Consider the following 24,630-nt stretch of genomic DNA (forward strand, 5'->3'; position numbering starts at 1 on the left):
TGGCTACAGACTGCTCAGTCTTTGGCCTGTATTCTAATTTAAAGCATTTGTTTGTATTGGCTTTAGGAGGACTCCTGTGGTTGAAAAGACTGCTCTTGTTAAATGGCAGGTAATGCAGGAAATGCATGCTCCTTTAAATCTGTGCACACAGAATAAAAAAATAAAAAATAAATAAAAAATTCTAACTTGGGTTTTGTAATTGTTTACTTTTCTGTGATGTGTTTACCAACATTACACTATTTGTTTTGTCTGCTAGATGGGAGAGATCAGTAACTTTGAGTACTTAATGCATTTAAACACTATTGCTGGAAGGACATACAATGACTTGATGCAGTATCCGGTTTTCCCTTGGGTCTTGGCTGACTACCAGTCAGAGGTACAACCGCACACATGGATTTTCCTTTCTTCAACGTGTCGCTAAGCCTAGATGTTGATAAATTGCATGAATTACCTGTTTTGTGATAACAGGTGCTAGATCTATCCAACCCTTCTAGTTTCCGTGATCTCTCTAAGCCAATGGGAGCTCAAACGGAAAAAAGGAAACAAATGTTCATCCAGAGATATGAAGAAATGAAAGACTGTGACGATGAAGGTACCTCATCAAGCAGTACTTACTTTGAAAATCTTCTGTAATTGGGATTTATTTTTAGCACTTACCTGACAGTAGAAAAATTCATTCAGAATCAATAATGATCTATCTGTGGTTCTAGATTTGTCTGCACAGTGCCATTACTGTACCCACTATTCTTCAGCCATCATTGTGGCCTCCTTTCTTGTCAGAATGATGCCATTCTCACACACTTTTCAGGCACTACAGGTAAGTACAAGAACAATGGTAATATCAACTTAATGTTGAAATTAGACTATTTTGTGCAGGCTTTTTTCAAGCCATCAGAAAGAGAGGCAGTTTCTGTGTGTATCTCAATATCCTTCAACAGACCAATATCTGAACTGAATTGGGAGTGGATTTGTGCTTGTGGTTAGCTGTCTCTGTGTTCCTCCCACTGTGGAAAGGCAGCCTGTATACTTTATGCAGGGCTTTAGCATCCTGCGACAGTAAAGCACATTTACAGAGATGTATTTTCTCAGACATTGTCTTTTTTGTCTTACTAAGTACCCTTGATGTGTAAATAAACATGTTGTTTTCATCAGATGTTAAATTAGGATATATAAAAATGTAAAATAAGGTCTTACGCTTAAAGGTCCCATGTCATGCAATTTTTCACCCATTTCTATTTGTTCTAAAAACCCCAAAAACATAGTATTTGAGGTTTATTTTCCCAAACTTGACTGTTTTCCAGGGTTTTAGCCTCTGAAAAGTCACTTTCTGAGCAACTCTACACAAACAGGCTGATTTGCGGCCTACTTATGCATATTCATGAGTAAGCGTGTCTATAGACAGGACACTGACTTCCTCCTACCCGCACGATGAGGTAGGGCCAGAGGACGGCCCGCCCTCCTCCCACCCACTCCGTAGCCGAGCTCATGCTGCTTTATAAACACGAGACAGAGCGTGGGGGTGGGGAGTTCGCCGGTACATACATAGACTGTAGAAAATACATACATAGCACTGCGTGAAGGACGCTGAAATGCTCACCTTTCTGGGCGTGTCTGTTTACATGTCAATCACGGCAGAGAACTTCCTGGAGGCGTGACTTCTCCAGCTCAGTGCCGCGTCAAATCGTCATCAAAGTGGGAACGCATCATCAAATTTGAACGAGGTGTTTAGGCTCGCCCTGTAGTAAGACAGAAGCAAATCACCCTCTAACTAAAGATTGAAGGAATCAATGAAAAAAACACTTTGGGCATGTGTATGAAGCCCAAGTAGCACTTTTATCATGTTTAAAGCACAGAAAAGTTGCTTTAGCATATCATGGGCCCTTTAAACACACCATAATCAATCTAAACATGTTAGAGATGCATAGTTTTTGTTGTAAATGGAGCTCTTCATTCTTATAAATCACAATTGCTTTTTTTCAGTGTTATAAAGTTGTTTATCACCCTGCAAACAGTGTGAACACTCATTGACAATCCTCACTTTTATCATTTTGTTGAAAATGTAATCTTGCTAATGATATGAATCTAATATTTTTCTTCAGCCCTCCCTGATCTTGTTTCACCGCTGTTTTTGGGATGAAATTAGATTATAAGAATATTGTAATATATATGCAAATAATTACAGAAAACGTTATTCTAAGCCACTGGAAATAGCCACAAATGTTGCCAATGTGCGATACAGCACCCAGTTGATTATAATGAAAAGGCATGCATATTTGATATACAGAATAAAGCAATAAACATGTTAGTCTGGTGAATTAGAAGGTCTTTGAGTCTTCTGAAGCATATAACTGCGACGCTGTAATATCTATAACTAAATTTACTTCTCTAACAAAGTTTACAGGGTGTATATGTGCCATTTTTATTTATTGAGTAATTGTTTTACTGTAAATTAGATTCTTACTCTTGAGAGTTTGTTTAAAATTATGAAATCTTACAGAAAGATGAAAAGCTTTCAGCCGTCAGTGAATGCACCGCAGCAAAGAATACCAACTACAGATCATCGCAATAGATGAGGAGGAAATTGTACAGCTGTATGGTTTTTGAGGGCTTAGAGTCTGACAGGCTTGTTCCTGGCGTTCCCACAGGGAGGGTTGGACATTGCTGAGCGCTTGTTTTACAGCGTAGCAAAAGAGTGGGAGTCGGCTTCCAGAGACTACATGGGAGACGTCAGAGAACTGATCCCAGAGTTCTTCTACCTCCCGGACTTCCTGCAGAACTCCAACAACATCAATCTGGGTTGGCACAATAATCTCTGATTTCCTCACATCACATAATCACAAATCTCTTATTATTACAAGTGGCTAATCAGCAAATTGCCTGTATTGGTTTAAGTCTTTCTATTGAATTGGTCACTAATTGGGTCATCGTGTTCACATTCAAACAAAGACGTTTTTCTTTATAACTTTCATAAAAACAGCATTTTAATCCTGGTCTTAGTCTGGTTATCTAATCAAAAGACATGCTAAACTTGTTCATAGTGTTTGTTAAATATACCTAAAAATGCTCAAATGTTACTAGAAGTAACAAATATTTATTTTGTATTTATACAGTTTTTTTGTATTTTTGCAAATAAAGTGGTTGTATTGATGAATGCAGCCGAGTTATTGAACTCTGACTTATCTTTATTTGTGTAATGTGGAGCATATTGAACAGCGCTCTGTTAATTTTGTAAATATTTGGTTGGTTTGATATGATTTTATCAAACGCAAACCTAAATGTTATGACATAGTTCATGAAACACCACAGAGTTATTTAGTAGTACTACAGTACTATAAACATGTAATAGATTGTTCATCAGTGCAAGTATGATGATGAAATTTAGCTTCCAGATTTTTAAATACTTTCAATATTCAAGTACTTTTTTTAATGGAAATACTTCAGTACATTCACTTCAATAATATTTTGACTGAGTAGTTTTTGACAATGATAATCTTCTGTATGTTCACTTTTTTAAATGACCTTTTGCTTTTCAAAAACCGCCAACAATTTTCATTTTAAAGTAATCACGTGAAACATTTTGCAGGATTATGTAAGGAATTATTTGTGTGTCAATTCGCCGTTTTGTGTTTTTTTTATGCTCTGTGAAGTATTTAAATATACATGGGAATAGATCATTATAAGCTTAGAGCTTTACTTAATATTGTGAGGATATTTAATGCTGTTCTTTTTCTATAATCTCCTCAGGCTGTAGGGAGGATGGTACCGTACTGGGAGATGTCGAGCTGCCTCCATGGGCAAAAGGTGACCCACAGGAGTTCATTAGAGTCCATCGAGAGGTCAGTGATGCATTGACTGGCTGCTTCATAAGGGGACTATTCTCATGAGACCCAATAATGTTTGTCAATACAGCTCATGTATTCATACAGAGGGTGCACTGTTTTAGTATCTCCAAATAAGTGACGTTTCATAGGCAGTGGTTGCACTGGGTTTGTCTTTATTTTCTGCAGAACAGTCGATTTCTATTTACTGCAGTCCCTATCTTATTCATTAGGTTCTTCCACAGCTTGGCTTACTTACACTCTGTTCAACCAACTGTGTTTGAAATATAATAGCCAGTTGTGTCCAATCAAGAAAAAGTTTGAGCTGCCATGTATCGTAGTTTAGATGACTGAAACTGAAGAACAACTGGCTTGTGTTTGACAGTTTAAAAGAAGGCTGTTTTTTATAAAGACATCCTTATTTCTGTATATACACTCTGTTTATATTTCTGTCTTCTCCTTTCTTTCACCAACTTGCCATAATTTCTTTTTTCCCGTCCTGTTTTTCATCGTTATCTAATAAAAATGACCTTTTTTTTTCCCCCCATTTTTTTTCCGTTTTTTTTCCAAGGACAAATGAACTTAGGACAATATATCCTTGTTATGATGTTTTCTCAGCTTTCTGTTTGAATGGGTTTATTGGTGTTCCTATGTAGAAACATGGCTGGTCATACTGCTCACATTTCCTCATTACCTCTTTGAAACCAATCTTCTGCTAATTCCACACAAATCATTCTTTAATACCAACATGAAGGTGTGTTCATAATGCTCTTCTGCAGCATGTTTTTTTTTTTTTCATACTTCTAAATTGACTTTTAGAAGAAATCATGGAGTCGCTGAATAATTTGATTGGCTGTGCTATCTCATGAAGTTTTCCTAGTTTAAACTCTTATAACACTATGTTGACGGATGGCTGTGTTCCACTATGATAATTAAGGCTTCTCTTGTTTTTCTTCTTTTCCTGCAGTTTAAAAGCATGTTAAGAACTTTTTAATTATAAAATGCCTGATTGCTTTTTCTCTTCATTGTGTCAGGCCTTGGAAAGTGACCACGTCAGCTCCACCATCCACCTGTGGATCGACCTCATTTTTGGATTTCGGCAACAAGGCCCAGCTGCTGTGGAGTGTGTGAACACCTTTCACCCTTACTTCTTTGCCCAGCACGGCCGAAGAGATACTCGGGATCCTGTCGTCAAGAACACAATACGGGGATACATCAACAACTTTGGCCAAGTTCCCAAACAGGTTGAATGAACCAACAGAAGAAAAAGTATCTAAGTTTTAAAAAATTAAAAACATTCCATGTCTTTTTTTTTTTTTTTAAATCTTGCAGCTATTCACCAAGCCACACCCACCTCGCTACAGCTCTACAAGGAGTGGGTCATTGCCGTCCCAACCAGTCCCATTTTTTTTTGATCTGGATAAAATGAGGACCACTCAGCATCCATTCAGAGGTACAGTTTTACACTGATGATAATATGTAAATATAAAACAGTGTCAATTTTGTCAACAAAAACTTATACGGAAACTTTTCGTCAACGACCTTTTATTCCGAAGCACAGGCGACCGTGATAGTAATGATGTTTTATGGAGTGATATTCACCTGCAGTGAGCTTTAGCCAACATTAAAATCTTTATACCTCACATCCCAGTTAGAAAAAGCAGCTACACTGTTGTGTTAGAGCGAGATGGAGTGAATGGAGAGAGGGAGCGGTGACAGTAAAAAAAAAAAAAACCCAGTCAGTCAGATCAATTACATGTTATTTAATGATTAATTCACTGCAGTGGCATTCAACAGCACAAATAAACTTCCTAAACATTGCATTATGGGATGTGGTGTTGCAGAGACGGGTGCATAGAAGTGTTTTCAATTAATTCCGATATCACGGCGATATACCGGGACAAAAAAGGTTTTAAGTAAATCACTGTCCTCCTTGTCTGGTGAAAGACCACAATAAATCACTGTGAGAATGAAGCAAAAACACTCCACATCCCACGATGCAATGCGCAAAAATGTCAATGTACAGCATGTTTACGGTGGAGATGAAAACAAACATTTGAGCGGGGATTTCAACCTTTTGCATTGTAAATCATCTTCAATTCATTGATTTATGAGGCCTATACTATAGATTTATTTGATTAAAAAAATGTTTTATGTCCAGCAGCTTTAAGATCAGGAAGTTTATAAAATGATAGGTTTTCAGCTGCTGTTAGTGGTAAATTTATTTATAGTTTTACTATGCTTGAAGATAGATGGATGAATGCTTATTGGTGGTTAGTATTGCTACCTCACAGCAAGAATGTCCTGGATTTGTGCTTTGTTTTGTCTGGATATGTTTTCTTCCATAACCTACTGAAACACACATTATTGAATAGTTTTTCCTGTGTAGGAAAAACTGAAACTGGATGGATGAACTCAGCACTTTCCAATCTTGTTTGCGAGCCTATCATCTTGTTTTTCTTCATGGCCAATAAAACCACCGTATCCATTTTTAATCTCTTGTAATAAATTAATTTTTTTATTTTTTTATTTTAACCAAAAGAATCAAATAAGCAATCATTACACAAGCTCGTCACTAACCTACTTTTCCAAATATCTGAATAAACTGCACCGTTTTCTGCTGAGTAGTCTAAATGTATTCAATTACATTCAGCTGCTGTGTACTTTGTATTTTGTGTTGTTTCTATGTTTTTTTAATTCATGCCATTTTATGACAGTTAATATACACACAATGTGTTCCGATCCCTAGGGAATCATTGAAACGGAGTGAGAATGTCCATAGATTAATTTATACTACAGACTGGTGGAAGAAGCGATCTGTTAGAGCTACAATATGGAGATGACTCTTCTGCCGAGCCCTACTTAATAATCTGAATATCCCTACAGGCCCACTGAGGGAGAGGAGATGAATCTGTGAATGCTCAGGGAGAGATTCCTGCATATTACATTTCATATTAAATCTTGGAGTGTCTGATCTGATCAATAAGCAGATAGAGATGAATAGCAGGAGGAATGTTAAGACTAATGCAGACGCAATTCTTTTCCCAGAATTTTCGAAGCCGAACTGACAAAAGGATTTCTGCCTTTTCCTGCATAAATAGGTCAATTACAGGCACACTTACAGTCCTCCCCTCTCGCTCTCTCCCAGACACACATAAAACTTCCAGTGTCCAGGACGTAGGTGCCCCTCTAGGACCGAGCCTCAGCATCTGTCGACCTGGGAATAGCCATTTTAATTGCTTAGTTTTCTCTGGTCAGTTTAATGAAATCCTTTACAAGTTTACTGAGCCACCAAACTCTTTAATGTGATGTTTTTGAAGAGCCATTATCTTTATTCAGCCCAAAGTTTATTTGGGAACACAAAAAAACACAAAGGAGGTAATCTTTTCTGATATTGTCGCACCGTGGCTTTTTTTTTTTTCTTTCTGAGTTATAGTTTGAGTGACGTTTTTTAATCGCTCTGTTTTTGCTGATGCTGCCTCTCTGAACCTTATTGCAGAGCTGCACGGAGGCCCGGTTGGTGAAATAGTTTGTCTGGAAAAAGAGGTTGTGGTCCTGGAGAGGAACCGGCTCCTCCTGTCACCACAGCTGGGCTGGTTCTTCAGTTGGGGATTCCCAGATAACAGCTGTGGCTTTGGAAACCTTTCGACAGAGAAGGTATTCTCGTGGCCCATTTAACCCAATTTAGACGCTAAAGACTTATGCCCTGTACAGTAGTTTTAAAAAATTTTTTTGGGGGGTATATGGTATTGCTCGAAAAACAATCAAATATTAACAAAATATTTGGTTTTTACATTGAATCTTAAATAAGTTAATAGGCATTGTAACGTGATAGTTTTCATGTGTTAATAGTAATAAAGTAATAGTAAATAAAGTGATTCTTTAAAAACGAATGTAAGAATTTCCCTGTAATAAATAAATAAAATCTTCCATTTTTTTAAAAAACTATATTTGTTACATTTAAAGAACACTTTGCTTTGTTTCGGAAAATATTTCTTCTGTGGTAATTGTCTGGTAAATTATTTTAAATGTTAATTCTTATCATTTCGTTTTTCTCCATTTAGATTTTTTTAAATTTTCTGTGATTGAGTAAAAGTCGCAGTTTAAAATATAATTGTCTACTTTATTACTAGCCCTATAGTTTTACATTGATGATGATATTGTAATTATTGTACATTTTCCAAAGCTACTGCTCAACGCTCTCCTGGACTCTTTATTACCTTTTATTCAAACCTTTAGACTTTTGCCATTTCGGAGAATCTGTGTGACTGGGGCGAAACACTGTGCGCTGCCTGTCCCAACCCGTCAACTATCATCACAGCAGGAACCAACACAGTGGTGTGTGTGTGGGACGTATTGATCACAAAAGACAAAATCCCCCACATCAGACTCAAACAGGCGAGTATGATTGTTAAGTGTCCATCTCTACCAGCTGTACTGATCCTCGTGTCTTTTTGTAGCCATTATACGGTCACACAGACGCAGTCACGTGTCTTGCAGTGTCTGAGGTCCATGGCATCATAGTGAGTGGCTCTAGTGACCTTACCTGCATCCTGTGGGACATGGAGGACCTGAGTTACATCACTCAATTAGCAGGACATGAAACCAGCATCTCAGCACTGGCTATAAATGATCTCACTGTGAGTGCATTGTTGTGGCTCTGCATTCTCATGTTTTTAACGACGACTAACATAAAAGAAAGGATCCTCCTCGGAGTCAGCGTGTACTGAGCACTGAGTGTTTCCCTCTATCCCAGGGAGAGGTGGTGTCGTGTGCTGGGCCGCTGATGTACCTGTGGACCTCAAAGGGCCAGTTGTTGGCTCACACTGACACTTCGTGTGGGCCTCAGTCAGACATCCTGTGTGTCCGCTTCACACAGAGACATGAATGGGACGCCAGGAATGTCATTGTTTCCGGCTGCGCAGACGGAGTTATCCGGGTGAGTTTCTATAACAGGGGTGTCAAACTCATTTTAGTTCAGGGGCCAAATATGGAGCAGTTTATTTTTAGTGGGCCACAGATTTTAGGTGGGAAAAATGGTCATTTAATCATTATTATGCTTTGCACGTCCACATATAAATAAATGATAATGTAAGTCACTGATAATAATAAGTGACAGATTTCAGTCCTTGCAGGATTATCACTTTCAATTTATTTGATTTTGTGATCCATTTTTATGTAATTTGTGTAAATTTTGTTGAATAATGTGAAGAAAATTGCAGGATTTTGGAATTTTTTTTTTTTTTTTTTTTAACAAATTGAGATTAAATATTACTGTTATGTAATATAAGTGTGGGAAAAATATGAGCCCTGTTAGTATTGTAGAGTTTCATTGAATTTTTGTATTATTTTTGAGATATCTAGCTGAGATATTTACAACTGAATTAGTTTACACAACGAATCATGGTTTCTCTGACTTTTTTTGACACGTGTTCTATAATATTCATACACCAGTGTACAGGTGTGACTGTTTTATTTAGGGCTAATACATACACACGCTACATGCTGCATGCTCCAAATTGTGCTTCAATCGGTAGTGTGTGCCTGTGCATGCACAGCACAGCACAGCACAACACTATCATTACTTTATTATTACACTGAGGTCTGCAGGGTGTGTGCGCACCAGTGCCTACCTTATCTTAGTGTGTTTGTTATTATGTTGAATTATGCTTCTTATTTTGGTACTCGTTATGTGTCTCTCATCCAGATATGGAGGACAGAGTACACCAGAACACAATTACCTGGCCCTCCAGAAGAGCCTGTGTCCCCAGGGCAAGAGCGAACAGAGAGAGACGGTAATGTCAGGGTAGGATCTGCATGTGAGGAGCTGTATTTAAAACAATGCTTATTATCAGCATGGCTCGCTGACAGAAATAAAACGCCAGCAGAGGCTGTTGGAAAAAAACAAGATATTATGTTTAATATTTAGTGTTTAAAAAAGGCTGCTTTTTAATTAGATAAATCCTAAAGCATCAGATGAATATATTGAACTGCTTATTTTAGAGCTTGTATTGCTTGTCCTATCGCTGACTAGCATTAGAAGCTAGCAAGAATTATGTTGTTTTAAAGTTAATAAACATAGAGGCTGTAAACTGTGATGAGTAATTCTGCTGACGTGTGTGCGTGTATAATTTAGAAAGCAATAATATCCTGATCCAATTTGGCGTACATTGGTTACAGCCGTGCATCACCTCATAAGGCTGGTGTGCTTTCCAATTACAAGTTTTTACGTCACACAAACATTTTAAAAATGAGGGGTTTAGTCTTGTTTTTATTACCAACTTTCTGCAGAAGGTCACTGTGCACGATGAAAGGACTTTAGTCAAGGATTAGGCAAAGATGGATCTTTCCTGTAATCCAGTAATAGGTGAAAGATGTTTTCTCACAATCAATCCACAGTGGGAATTTCATGTCGGGTTCAACACTGGGAGAGACATCTGGTGTTATGTCGGGAGCTGAGCAGAAGTCAAACCGTGCCCCAGCGACGCTACAAAAATAATCCAGCCATCACTGCACTTGGCATGTCTAGGTACAGTAAATGTCAAACAACCACATATTGAACCCATTTAATAGGTTTTCTAACATGCGCCAATTTAAATATTTCACCCTTGCACAAATTATTTAAACAATGTATAATAGTACAAATGTTATTTAATTTTTTTTTACATTTACTTTAACACACGCTCACATACACACAACACAGCTACAACATCTTTCTATATAAAGATATGTTTTTTTTAAAAAATGTTTTAGTATATTTCAACGGTTAAATAAATGTGCTTATTTTCAGGAGTCATGCCACACTGTGTGCTGGCGATGCCTGGGGAAGTGTGTTCACCTGGACCTGTGAGTGAGAATGGGAGCGTTTGAGCCCAGCACTGCCTCCTGCTGCTTTTTCTCTGCACTCATTATCCTGTGACAGAGAATAGGGAAAGTACCATATATACATAAAGTCTGATGGCTCATGTGTTTGTTTGTTGAGAGATTGTTGTTCCAAAGTTTGATGGATTAATTTTTTAAACAAATTGTAGCAAAACAAAATGAAGCACTGTTTTTTTTCTTTATCGTTGTGTAATTGTGTATTTTTTTGTAAATAATGAAATTCTCTCATTTTGAAATAAAATTATTGTCTCAGTGGCTTTCATTGTCTATTGTAAACCATTGCATATACATGTTAGTGTATTAAAGGCACGCAATTCTTTATTCATAGCTTGTGTGAGTGAGTGAGTGAGCGAGATCTTTCTCCTGTTTGCATTTTAGTTGTGGTGTCAAGAGGCTCAGTTGGATAACTTTAAACTGTGTGAATAATTTATTTATTTAAAAAACAAAACAAAAAACACTTTATAGTTAGAGCATTCATTGTCTTAGATACTGCATATTAAGCATGATCAAATTTTTAAGAAAAACACATTATGATGCATGCACGGAGCGCTGTGGCATAGAATTCAAGTCAGATGAGAAATTTTTTTTTTTTTTTAATTTTTTTTTTTTAAGCTCTTTAGATTATATTGATATTAACTTTCCTTTAATGCATCTCTTTCCACACTGTCATCATTAATGCTGTTATTGTTCTAATATGTGTTGGTAGGCAGGTTTATATATATATATATACTTGTCTCAAAAAAGCTTTTCAATTCTGAATGTACTGAAGGGGCATTTTTAAACACAAACCTGGTTAAATTCCAGGGATTTGGAAATTATAAAGTGGGAAGCCAAACACTCCTTGGTCTATATAGCATCTAGTGTAACGTGTTGACAGTATTTTTAGTCATATCTGTTAGAATGTAGAAAGTGGTTATGTGTTTGCTTTGCGTCCCCCGTCTTTTCTCTCATGCACATGTGCCTCTCCTCTCTGTCATAAACTAAGAGGTCTCTCGCTTTAACCTTTGTGTGTGTGGCTAATTGTGCTAAGTGAAGTCGCTTAATAGAGTGGAAAATAGTCCTCATAATTTTACCAGAGTGCGAGCAATGACCTTCTCTAAAGACAGCGGCCATCTCCATTCTCTCTACTTGGTTGGTTTTATGATACTAAATGTCAAACCATTGAGTTCTTCAGAATAATTAAATCAAATAAATTATTGCACCAAGGCAGAACCATCTTGTAGCCTAACCCAATTATAATGCACTGTAAAGCTAATTATTAACCATGATTACAATTAGTCTAATTTTAATAAATGTAGTCATTAGTGGGTTCAGCCTAGTCAGTGAGTATGAACTGTGGGGGATGATGGTCTCACTCTTCCTCTCTCTCTTTCTATCTCTCTCTCTCTCTCTTCTCCCACTCACCAAACAAGAAACAATGCGGATGCTCATCATTCTCCATTGCAGGCAGCTCCATCCCATTTTTCACACACTGACCTTCACCAAATGGTCCACACCTTCACCTCTACCGAGCACAGTGCCTCATGCCTGCTGAAATACTGCTTGTTTTGAATGCCTCTGTTAATCTGTTGTTTATATTTTATAAATTAGAGTGAAAATAAGCATGTGTTATCTTGTTTTCTGGCCAAATCTTAGATAAGAAGTGATATATAACTGATGAGTTTAGGTTTTCTCATCAAAATCACAATCAAAAGGTAGATTTTCAGTCACACTCAGACCCACACTCGTTAATTGTTTGGCTAAGTTGTATTTATAATTATGGTGTGTTGGCGCCACAATCATAAACGGATGTAAGAAGCGGGTTGTTACGATGCTAAATGATTCCTCCAGTATGAGAGCCAAGACAAAAGTTTCTTTCCCCATGCACAGTCTCCAAGTCTCCTGAGTTTACACAGAATAGTTAATGGTGGGAGAGTTCTATAAACATCTGGCTCACAGGCCGGCAATGCCAACAAAACAAAAGAATTACAAGATCCAGAAACGGCTGTGCTGGAACTACAAAGCGCAGAAACAAAAAACCCTAATTTTCCCAAGAATGTAGTACGCTTGCATCTTTAGGGGGAAAAAAAGAAGCAACATTGGACTGGTCTTTCATAAATATCCTCTATCCTGTTCACTTTGAGAAACACTTCCCTACACCAGGGAGTGGAGTGCCTACAGCTGATTCTCCTGGAATAGGATCTGAGCGTAGACTGTGTCGGAGCTGGAGGCTGTGGGTTCAGGGCTGGAGGAGGCAGGGGGTTCATGCCTTGGTCGGACTAGCTCCAGCTCTGCATACGTCAGGCTGTCTTCTTGCAATGTTCCAGACTGAGGAATAAAAGGGAAAGAGTGAGGAGGGCATGAGGGGTTAAAGCAGATACAGAACAATAACTGTCCATGACAACACAGGTTTATTCCCCTCTCCACTGTTAACATCTTTGGCTGAAGAAACTACCACCAAACACCCAATGTCATTTAGACATTCTTTTTAGGCCTAAATCTGGTTGATCCATCTTAAAGGTATAGAGGACGATTTTTCCGAACTTTAGAAAATAAATTCCTGGGTGTGCGAGAGAGCGTGCACGAACCCAGTTTTCCTCGTGCACAGCTCTGTTTACAAGTTGTAGTCGGCATCGCTCATACAGGCCTACCTTCCAGAAGAAAATTTGCACTTTTCCAACTATGTCAGACTTGCCACCGATAAGTGAAAATCAATTTTCAAAGGACCCGATGCGCGTGGGGGGGTGTTGCGGGGGGAACTCTTTGCAGAGTCTCCCTGGGCGGTCTCAGCCTGGCGGGGCATGGGGGTGCTTCTTCCCTTCGGGTGTGGCTTGGTGCTTGTCTCGTCTCCTGATTGCCTTTGGGGCGGTCCCCACGGGGGGCAGGCCTGGGGCGGCTCGCCGCGCCGGTGTGGGGGGTGGGCGTGCTTGGGGGGTGCTGGCATCTGTGCTGGGGTTGCGTGGCGCTTCGGGGTGATGCTGTTTGCTGGGGGAGGCGCTTGCTGTTCCAGTGGTTAAGGTCACTGTCGGCCACCTGGTGGGTCTGCCCTGCTACCTGCGGGCCGGTGTGTGGGTCCGGGGCGCCCTTGGCTAGGGGCTGCTGTACCGCACGGATGTCTGTCATTGGTGTGCCTCCTTCCCGCGGTGGTGGCCGCAGATTGTTCGCGCACTGGTGGGGGGTGTTGCCTTGTGGCCTGCTCTGTCCGGTGGGCGGCGGGGGCCTAGGCTACTGTCCTTGTGCCGTCTGGGGTTGTGTGGTCCTGCTGGAAAGTAGCCGGTGGGGGGAGAGCCCCGGGGGGCCTTGCCCTTGGGGGTTTCCGTTCCCGGGGTAGTGCTCTTGGGGTCTGGTGGGCTTGGCCTGTTGGCTGGGCTAGTCTTGGGGGGCACTTTCCGGTGCGGGCGGCGCAGGCTGTGCCCTTGCATGCCTGCAGGTGCAGCACGGGGGTGCCCCTGATTGGGCGATGCCCTGCGAGGCCAGGGTCTCGGGGGCTGCCAGACCGGGGCTCCTTGGCCCCGCTCTTTCTGCTGGCCTGGCTGCATCTTCAGGCCCGGGGTGGCGCTTGGGTTTACTGTAGTGGTTCGTGCACATACATTGGTCATGGATGAACTGGCATGCCTTGGGCTGTGGGATAAAACTTGTACTGGGCTTAATCTTAGACATGTTGATACCAAATACCTGACCAACTCACTCCTTCCCTCTGTCCACAGTCACCACCATTATACCTAAGCTTCACACTTGTCACCAGACTGGCTTGATTACACAACACAATAAGCACAACTACAACTTCACACCTCGCTCTCACTTTAAAATAATCAACTCTTCCGCACCCTTCCATTTCCTACCTTGAGTCTCTTCTCCCTGTTCCCTCCCCCCTCACCTAGGTGTATCACTGCCCTCTCTTTTTATGTCCTCCTTAAAATAAAGTGTTTCTTACCCTTCCTTAGGGAGGGCTGGTGATGGTCACAATTATGCAATAAAATAAATTCATTTATTTATTTGCAATAACAAAACATGCATTGCTGGCCTAAAAAGATTGCACTTCTTGTAGTGTTGACCTTTGACAGCATGTGCAGAGAAAGGGGAAAAAATGATTGACAGTTAGGAAGACCAAATGTTAAGATAATCCAACCGGAAGGTGAAGCCAAAATAACATCGTCCACAATACCTTTAAAAAGCCTTTGTATTTTTTTTTTTGGGACCATCAAAAAGGGTCCAAATTTAGGCCCAATATAGTCGTCGAAATTCAGGTATTACTGGAACGTCTAACGTAGTCCAATTTTATCTCTTATTTAGTTGTTGAAATAGGGGGTTTTTTACCATCAAAATTGGTCCAAATTTTGCTCTAATGTTGAAATGTAGCTGTCATTGGATCGACCAACTTGGTGCAATTTTAGTCATAGAAATTGAGTTTTTGACACGTCCAACAAGGTCCAAATTTTTTCACAATATAGTTGTTGAAAATTGGGTTGTTATTAGACTGTCCAACTTGGTCCAGATTTAGCACATTTGGTCCGAGAGTGGCCCAAAAATAGTCATTGGACCAAATTAGCCAGAAAATAAGAAGAAAAGGTATTGTAACAACTTCAAACATAACAGCCCACAAGCATAAACCAAAAATACAAATCTGATCCTGGTACAGGTTGACCAGAAAGGTTCCCATGATTAGGTGTTTGGTTAGGTAAGATATAACACTTTTAATTAATTAACTAACTAAATTCATATTGAGTGCATAGTACTACGACCAGAAAAAGACAGCTTTTCACCTTTCACTTTTTGACTAAATATTAACACTGTTTAGACGTGTAGCAAAAACATCTTTTCAATGTCTTTTCAACCATATTTTGCTGGGTGGGAATGTGTTTACAGGCTGTCTTGGAACATCCAGTTAAATTGAAAAACATTTCAGACAAAAGAAGTCCCATCCAGCGTTTAGATCCTCCGTGTTGCAGTAATCCAATCGGTATGTTTGTGCATAACAGATGCTCACATCTTCAGAGAATTTTCCTTTTACTCAAACACTTTATTGGTGATATAAAACCAGTGAAGCATTTTAAATAAATAATTGTGTTTGAGAAGCAATAAAGCTAAATAAAATTATCACGCTCAAAAACTGAGTGAAAAGATGGCAATAAACTCATGAAGACAATCAAGCACTCGTGAAACGAATTCCCTCCTGCACAGATCTCAATAACAACCTCGCTCTTAGGATTAAACATCTTTAGAAAGCATTGATAAATACCGTTACATTGCCACGTTAAGGGAACTTAAGTGTTTTCTCCTTTAACATCATTAATGACATAATAATAGATAAAGTTTATAAGGAAATGGAGACTCACGGATCTTCTCTGCTGAATCTTTAACCTTCTGGGCTTCTGAGGTCTCTTGGTAGCAACAGGCACTGAAAAACATAAACTCATAAATATGGCTTTGTGGTTGAAGGTTAAATTAAACTTACTGGAAGCACTATTTTAAGTTCACACTATTTTACTTTAAATATAGAGCTTCCCCAAACAGCAGTGTTTTATGTTTTGAGAATTTCTTTTTAACAATTTTCTGTGACAAGTAAGTGTGAAGAAATGTATTTCTATTTATTTATTTGTGATTCATTTGTTGTCTCTTCCTCTTCCTGAAATTAGGAAATTATTATTTATAACTTTGGTTTAAAGTAAGAGTACTCTTTGGTAATTCTGCATCAATTCAGGCGCAGGGGATAACATGCTACAGCTAACACCAACTTTTCATATAGATAAAACTGTACAGTCTGTTGAAAACATTCAGCTTTTCAGTTAAGTCCTCAGTATAATGCACTTCCTTCATGCCAGTTTAAAGGCTGTGGTAAGCCTGTCATTTGAGCTTCAAAAATTGAACAAATATACCAAGGTAGAACTGTGTCTTTGTTTATTCAGTGAAAGAAAAGGTTCTTTAAAAATACTTCAATCGAAAAACACCTTTTCAATCAAAGAAAAAAGGTGTCTGAATGCAAATAAATATTTGACTCCAAAAAAATTCAATTTGAACACTTTTTTCTTCAATTAAAAAGGTTCTCTTAATGGGACTAGAAACATGAGTTACAAAACAAGAAAATACATTGTATTTCTTGTAATTTCAGAGAGTAGTTACACTCTCAACATGCACATTTATATATTATATCATGCAGACTGTCTATATCAGTGGTCACCAACTGGACACTGGAACTGGTCCATGGACTAACCATTTGGTGTATTAAAAATGTTATGTATTTTATTTGCTTGGCTTTTGTTTTCAAAAACCACCACTTTTTTGCATGCAAGCTTCTGGAGTAGTAATTGTCTGTAATAGTTTAGGGCTCTTACTGATTATATTATATGTATTAGTGAATAGATATCCATTATTAGGAAGCCAACAATGCACTGCAGCCTGAGTAGAGTTGTAGTGACAGCTGTTATTTAGCTATAAATGAGTTGAAACCCAGCTCACCTTTAGTTCGTATATGCACGGGTGGCTTTAAAGGGACTTTGGGTGGTGTTGGTACTGTTACTTTTCTGTCACTTTTCTGAATCATGTCTTTCCTTTGTGCTCTTGGAGATGAACTGGAAGAGCTGCTGGAGCTAGTTACAGTCTCTCCTGAGCTGGACAGAATAAACAAAAGTATACATTGATACTGCATGCACCAAAATACTGCTTATTTACTTGAGAAATTGTATGTTCAGGTAGGCAAAAATATAGAAATTTGGGCAAACATCCCCATGTCAGTACCTGCTTTCTGGACATTTGACAAGAAGATAACTTGCTGTGGGAAAAGTCAGAGGACAGAAATGTCATCCTAATAAAACAAGTATATCCTTAAACTGTAAGAGTAAATCTAAACTAGTCATGCCACGAGTAATTTACCTTTGAGTCTGTGTCTGCGGTAAAAGTACTGGAAGATTAGGAAAAGTGTAAACAGGAAAATGGACAGCAATCCCAGAGAGCAGATGAGCACAGCACATAAATACACATCTGAAAACACAGTCAAATTGCTCAGTTAAAGCCCAGCATACTGTATCAGTAGTTATAGAACAGATGTAAGAAAGATTAAATAATTACCTCCAAGTAAGAGCCACAGTTCTTCTCTGTCACCATCTACTTGGATGTAGTGCACTGCAGAAACAAGAAGTAAAATAAGATTTGTCAAGAAAAGAAAACTGTGGGGCCAAGAAGTCTCTTTATACAAATGTCTGAGGTCACTGGCACTCATTGATAATGAAGGGGACTGCTTCTGTTCCCAGAAATATTCAGACCATTATCATGGAGAGGGAGTCTGCTGTGGCATCAGCCAAACCCACCAAACACCCACTAAAGCACACTGTACAGACTAAGGTGCTGTTTTTACACTGTTTGGGGGTTCCCCTTTGTCCGTGCTCAAATCCACTTTCTTACTTTAGTCTCTTTTGTACAGTAGATCAGGGATATTAAGAGGGTGAGGGCATTAGTTAAAGGTAGACAAATTATTTAGTTTCCGCTTATCATTAGATTTTGCAATGTTATTTAATGGTGGTCTTAGTGACATTAGTTGACATGTAGTTGTAGGCAGTTCAGTGGTGAAAAAAAAAGAGTAACACTTTACTTTGGCTGTCATTATCTGTCATTAGCATGAATAAGGAGTCAATAAAACGCAAGGCATGGCAAATGTATTTGTATACACAAAGCAACTCAATGTACTTTACAAAAAAAAGTGCAACAGAAAACATTCAACTTATACTTACTTATAAATCAGTAAGAACATTAAAATCAGCAGCAACAAGTTGTGATGAACTATGGTCCAGCTCGCGAAACATCTCCGCGAATAGTCCATACTGCCTTGACGAGAATTCAGTCAAATGACTCCGTTCCACCATCCATCCATTTTTTTACCCGCTTATTCCCGTTTAACAGGGTCGCGGGGGTCTACCGGTGCCAATCTCCGGCTCTCATAGGGCGCTTGGCGGGGGTACACCCTGGACAGGGCGCCAGTCCATCACAGGGCAACAGAGACACAGACAACCATTCACTCTCTCATTCACTCCTATGGGCAATTTAGAGACTCCAATCAACCTTACAGTCATGTTTTTGGATTGTGGGAGGAAGCCGGAGTACCCGGAGGAAACCCACGCAGCACGGGGAGAACATGCAAACTCCACACAGAAAGGACCCAAGTGTCCACCCCAGGGCTTGAACCCAGGACCTTCTTGCTGTGAGGCGGACGTGCTAACCACTAAGCCACCGTGCGCCCTCCGTTCCACCAAGTAAAACAAATGAAATTGTGCGACGTAAAATTGTAATCTAGGTTGAATTGCCTTTGAAACGATATATCACACAACTATGTTCCGATAAATTTAGAAATTACCGGAAAAGAGGGTGGGCCCCCGGGACATTTCAAAAATGTCTCGGAGAGGCTCTTGACATCCGCTCATAGAATATCAATGTCAAATTACAGCCCAATTCAAAGAGCATTAATGGAGTAGTTATTTGAAGAATGTGGCCCGCGGGGGCCTCCTGGTGCCCTCGTGGCACATACGGAGTAATGGGTCCCATTCATATATTGATATGTGTAAATGATTTGGGGCCCCTCGGGCCCCTAATCAAATTATGCAAGGCATAATCATTATCTACGTTGAATTATCTTTGAAACGATATATCATACGACTATGTTCCCATAATTTCCCATAAATGCCCCTGGGCCCCCTACCCTATTTTTAAATAAAAGGGCTCCGAGCGTCATTATATTAATTCATAGAGTATTCATACCAAACTGCATTCTGATCGAACAAGAACTAACGGAGAAGTAGTCATTTCAAAAATGACGCCCTCGGGGTGCCCCTGGGGTAAGGGACCCCATTTATATATTGGTATGTGCCAATGATTTGGTACCACCAACCATTGTATTATTTAACTCGCAAATAAATGAGAAATCATCTTTCGGTTTTTTTTTCTTCTTTTGGAACCCCAAATCAAAAATCGAGCTCTGAGCGTTGATGCGTACACATCCATAGATTATACTTACCAAATTTCATCCCGATCCGTTCACGAATAACAGAGGAGTAGCGATTTTGAACAAGAAAAACAAAGTGAGTGGAGTTTTGAGTCCGATAGCCTGCCCTAAAAAAACATTTAAAATCATCAGTAAAAACATGAAGTGCTGTTCGCTAAATTATGAAACCTTTGGAGCTATGTTAACATTTATTGGGTTAGGTGGAGGGCTCTAGTGGGGTTAGGTAGGGTTATGGATAGGGGATAGGGTAACAAACGACTCTTAATGACAGGTGTCATGTCATAATATTGACAGCAAAATGTCAGCCTTTATGTATAAAACCAAGTAAAGTGTTACCGACAAATGTCATGTATCATTTATGGAGAAAGTGGCTTTGATTAATTCTAATTCAGCAATATATTTAAAAAATATATTAAAAAAAAGATCTAGATTCTTTCATTCTAAAATGTATTTCCTCAATTATGAGGTTTTATACTACAAATGGCATAAAAATATTTAAATTTAGCTGATAGTAATAAGCTGATGTTCATTAAGTCTAATGTAAGTAAACCAAATATGTGACCGGCCCTATACACTGCGGTTAACCACAGGCAAACATTAAATTTGATCACAGCTTTAAGAGGTCAACAGGTTGACTGGGACGGAGCTCAAACATATCCACAACTCCAAACAGATGTGTCTGTGTAGCACCGACCATGCGTTAAAAATGCCATGTTCATGCAAAAATCCAGATAAGCTGCATGTGTTTCCTAAACAGCACCAGGTATTATCATCAGGCTCATCTGTTTTTCTGCAGCTTTGAAGAGAGGACATGAAAAGAAAAAAGTTCCTTTCTTTAAAAGTGATGTGATTGTAAACCTTCCACTGGTATCCAGTGGCAGAACAAACAGTTCTCTCCTTATTTTTTTACTAGTTGGGAAAAACCACTGGAAAGCACTTCCTGTAGATTTGTTGGTCTGAAGATGTGTTTTATTGGCTTTACAGACAACAAACTCACTTCAGCAAAACCTTCTGTAGAAAAGTAGTTCATTGACCTCACCAGGGTGTGGCCCTTATTCATACATCTAAATAAGGATCGGAACCCTAAGCTGCTGTTTTCTTCTCTTTGTTTACATGGTCAATGTCTGCCTGTGTGTTTCTGCTTCTGTGGTCGATGCATGTCAAAGATGCCTGAGGTTGCATGGCTTCCACAGAGTGTCCTGAATTTAGGGCATGGTGTTGTTGGATAGCTATGACTAAAATAGACATCTGCTTTTCTCCAAAAACTGTAGGCTTACATGCATGGATCACTTATAGCAACTCTAAAACTTGATTTAACAGCATCATAAACATTTGGTGGACCCAGTCAGCCTATGAAACCAACTGATTATCATACCAGAAGGGTTGTAGAAGGATTATTTGTTGATGTAAGTGATTTAAATGAGCTCAATATCTATTGTCCATGAGCTGCTTTTCTTCTATAAAACAACCACTGACTTAATAATGTTTTACTGACTAAATGACCTGGACTTGCAACACAGACAGTATGCATTATAGCATCTCTGAATGTTGCTGTCTCAGCAGCACTACGTTTTACTCGTCAGGCTCACACACACACACACACACACACACACACACACACACACACACACACACACACACACACACACACACACACACACACACACACACACACACACACACACACACACAGAGCGTTACTGTTGAGTGTGGTTTGGCTGAGTGAGCTCATTGTTTTGACATGGAAATGCCAAAGTATTGGGGCCAAGATCTGAACATTCAGGCACTACTGCACCTTTTACATCTTAAGTCTGAGAGAAGAAACTTGGCCTTTTTGTTTGATCTCTTTATCATTTCACTGGTATTGTAGTTGGATAACACAGGGATAGAGAAACTTCAGGAGACTCTTGGTGTCCAAATGTATCACAGACAGATGGGTTTTACTTCTTCAGTAGCAACGTGGAAAAACATATTATCCACATTCTTTCTATAGGTCTTTTTTTTGCTTTTGTTTGTTTAAAAAAAAAAAGAAAAATATCTATTGGTCCAATAAATGGAAAGGTGATTTTATGGTGATTATACAGAAATGTGGACAATTAACAATCAAGTCAGAGTGCAGCGTTGACCCTGAGTTTCTGCAGGCATTATTCCTATGTATTTTTATTGTTTCCTCCACTGTGTTCTGATGGAGGTGGATATGCACGAGTCCCATAAGATGAACATGAGATTAGACTTAAAATTGCACTTAATTTGACTAACACACACAAAAATAACACACAGAGGGGGAGCAAATATACGTTTCTCGGAAAATTGTACAATTATTGGATAATTTTAATTGTTGCTCATAGTGAACAAAATAAACGAGAATTAAAAATCATAGAACATTAATTTTTATTTGTTATTATTGGTTTGCTTTTCTTTTTCGAATTCTGGAAATGATGTTAAGAAATGCTCTAAAACCTCAGATCTCTTATGCTGAAACATTGGTAAAGCAAAGAGGACCAACCTGTCAGTTGTGTGGTGCTGGTACCATTGGAGGATGTTCTCCAAATGTTTCTGTATTTTCGTATCTCCTGAACTCTACAGGTGTAAAATCCTTGATCCACATCCATCACACTGAGAATCTGCAGCCTGTAGACCTCCCCATCCGTCTCCTCCAATAGGCAAAACTTTGGCTGAGCAAACCGACGGGTGTAGTTCCCATAGAATTTCATTCTCTTTATTCCCATCTTTACAATGAGAAATTGTGTGGGCTCAGCAGTGGATGAAGCAGTGGGTGGGATGAGGGCAGGAGGAGGCTGTGGAGATGGAGCACTGACTGGGGTGAAGAACCAGCGAAGGATGAGGACACTGCTGCTCCTCTTCCTCTGGGACACCAAACAGGACAATGTCAAGTTGTCTTTTTCTGTTACTAAGACGACAGGCCCAGGGGTGATGGTCACATTCAGGGCGTGACATACCTCTGTTCACAATAAACACAAACAAAGCAAAGCATTTTAGAAAGTGCTGATCTAGTATGTGTTCCATTGTGCCCCACATTTCATTTTTACAAGATCAGTCCATGCCAGTTAGACATAATTGAAGCATTTATCTAAATATGTTTAATGAGCCTGCAAACAGTGGTTTGTTGTAATGAAGCTGTCAATGCTGGTATAAAACACTGGAGGAGAATTCAGGCTGTAACCCCCCCCCACCCCCAAAAAAAAAAAAAAAAAAAAAAAAAAAAAGAAGACTTGAGCACATTGTGGAATATGTTTATTTTACTGCTCTGCATGTGCTTAAATTGTATTCTCATGCCAGCTGGGTCACGTCTGTCTGTAAGAGACATGAAGTCTGGAGTCAGTGTGTGTGATCAGAGGAGCGAAGAGAGAGCTACAGGTGGGAAACATTCGTACTCAGAGTGATACAACACAAAACAGGCAGGGAGAAACATGGCATGATAACAGGGACCATCTGCATGCGGCCCTCGCTGCCTTGATGGTTCTTGGTTGTCAGTTGAAGAATTTGCTTTAGGGTCTTTTGGCGTTTCTCATGCACTATTAAATGTGACAGTAAATTCACAAAAAGCTTCCCACACAACATATTAGACAACTAAAGAGAACAAAAAGATTACAGGGCACAAAGAGATGGGAGTCAAAATTAGGGCAGTTAAAGAAGAGTAACTGCAATTGAGGTTTTCTAAACTACCTAAATGGTTTATCTATTTATTAGTCAAGATATAAGTCAATTTAATTTTGTGAGTCACTTTAGCCACAACAAGAAAAATCACTGCATTTTGGAGTAGTTAGATTATTGTACAAGTAAATTATATTTAATTTTAAAAGCTTAAGGAAACGTTAAACTAAACTTAAAGTTTCACAGTAAAAGCACACTTAGAATCTTTGAAGGAAACACATGATCCGAATAATGTATCTTCCTGAAAAAAGTGCAAACTTTGTTCCTTATTTCTTGTTTTATCTCTTGTTTTTCTTCTAGATTAAATTTCTAGAAATGATGTGAACTTACCTGTGAGCAGGGTCTTAGTCAGGACAAGGACCAGTACAGAGAAGTACATTTTCCACTGTCAGAGAATCCATAAACCCAGACAACTGCACAGCTTTAACACACGCAGCTATATTCAAAACAGAGGCTGACAGCACAACCCACCAGAGCCCTTGCCCACCATTAACTCCTCTCTTCTTTCTCCTATTTTCTGTGTAATATGAAACAGTAAAGGCTCTGTTCCCATTTAGAAACTCCCACTTTCTCCCAGTACTCCCTCTTTCCCTCTTTTGCTCTCACTGTCTCTGTCTTTCTCCCTCACTCTCTTTTTCCCTGTGTGTCCTTCAAAATGTAGGAAATGTCATTTCCTGTGTTTCTATGAGTCTTGGAGCATGGCCCAAAATGCCGCAAGTGTAAAGTGATGGTCACCTCTTGTGGTCTGAGACTTGGAGTGTGTTTGTGGTTTTGTATACTGTAGTATGTTGACTATGGTTGTGCCACTCTGTTGGTTTTTACAGAGAGATACAAATATGTATCTAGTTTTTAATGTGTTTTTCTCACGGTGAATAAAATGTATTTTGCCTTTAAAAAGTAAAACTTCATAAACAAAACAGATCCTGAAATCCTATGTATTTTTAATGTGTGTGTGTGTGGTAGATGCTGGACACAGTGGCATGGGCTGTGGTTGTCAGACTGTCCCACTGGTATGAGGCCTGCTGCTTTATTGGACAGGCTAAACTGCTGAGGCAGTGCTTATGTCGGTACTTTCAGGGCTGCCAAAGCCAAATGGAATTACACAACTGTTTTAACCCTTTAGTTCAAATGTAGGCTTTACTTGTGTGGCCTACTTTATTTATTGAGTTCATATTGTGGTTTCCCCAACTGTGAAATCTGTTTTGTTTTGAAATGTTTCAAATAGTATCACAATCTAATACAACTGATGTTATGCATGAAGTTAGTCCAATGTTTTCTTATTGTGTG

General features: G+C 39.2%; 2 protein-coding genes across 6 annotated transcripts in view; one reads left to right on the forward strand and one right to left on the reverse strand.

The window, feature by feature from the left end:
* Positions 1-10,941, forward strand: part of wdfy4 (WDFY family member 4) — a 43,026-nt gene extending 32,085 nt beyond the window's left edge. For all 5 annotated transcript variants that reach the window (XM_028468623.1, XM_028468626.1, XM_028468624.1 and 2 more), the window contains exons 50-64: positions 67-109; positions 257-376; positions 469-592; positions 711-817; positions 2,646-2,796; positions 3,745-3,836; positions 4,853-5,062; positions 5,151-5,271; positions 7,318-7,475; positions 8,058-8,216; positions 8,279-8,458; positions 8,575-8,757; positions 9,526-9,613; positions 10,218-10,347; positions 10,609-10,941. In XM_028468623.1, the coding sequence (XP_028324424.1) occupies positions 67-109; positions 257-376; positions 469-592; positions 711-817; positions 2,646-2,796; positions 3,745-3,836; positions 4,853-5,062; positions 5,151-5,271; positions 7,318-7,475; positions 8,058-8,216; positions 8,279-8,458; positions 8,575-8,757; positions 9,526-9,613; positions 10,218-10,347; positions 10,609-10,672 (1,930 nt within the window). In that variant the 3' untranslated portion in view covers positions 10,673-10,941. The remainder of the gene's footprint in view (positions 1-66; positions 110-256; positions 377-468; positions 593-710; positions 818-2,645; positions 2,797-3,744; positions 3,837-4,852; positions 5,063-5,150; positions 5,272-7,317; positions 7,476-8,057; positions 8,217-8,278; positions 8,459-8,574; positions 8,758-9,525; positions 9,614-10,217; positions 10,348-10,608) is intronic.
* A 405-nt stretch (positions 10,942-11,346) lies between these two features.
* vstm4a (V-set and transmembrane domain containing 4a) lies at positions 11,347-23,955 on the reverse strand. Its single transcript, XM_028468629.1, has 8 exons — positions 23,674-23,955; positions 22,175-22,630; positions 17,745-17,798; positions 17,550-17,657; positions 17,415-17,448; positions 17,136-17,287; positions 16,016-16,077; positions 11,347-13,007 (listed from the first exon to the last, which is right to left on the reverse strand). Exons 1-8 carry the CDS (start codon positions 23,720-23,722, stop codon positions 12,855-12,857), a joined length of 1,068 nt encoding a protein of 355 aa, XP_028324430.1. The 5' UTR covers positions 23,723-23,955; the 3' UTR covers positions 11,347-12,854.
* Positions 23,956-24,630: the final 675 nt, after the last annotated feature.

This window comes from Gouania willdenowi, chromosome 15, assembly GCF_900634775.1.
Source record: "Gouania willdenowi chromosome 15, fGouWil2.1, whole genome shotgun sequence".
Lineage (NCBI taxonomy): Eukaryota > Metazoa > Chordata > Actinopteri > Blenniiformes > Gobiesocidae > Gouania > Gouania willdenowi.

Coding starts and splice junctions, on each gene's coding strand:
- vstm4a (XM_028468629.1), bottom strand. CDS start 23,722: ATGTACTTCTCTGTACTGGTCCTTGTCCTGACTAAGACCCTGCTCACA. Junction 17,658..17,744: donor ACTGTGGCTCTTACTTGGAG/GTAATTATTTAA, acceptor CTGTGTTTTCAG/ATGTGTATTTATGTGCTGTG. Junction 17,288..17,414: donor GTCAAATGTCCAGAAAGCAG/GTACTGACATGG, acceptor TATTCTGTCCAG/CTCAGGAGAGACTGTAACTA.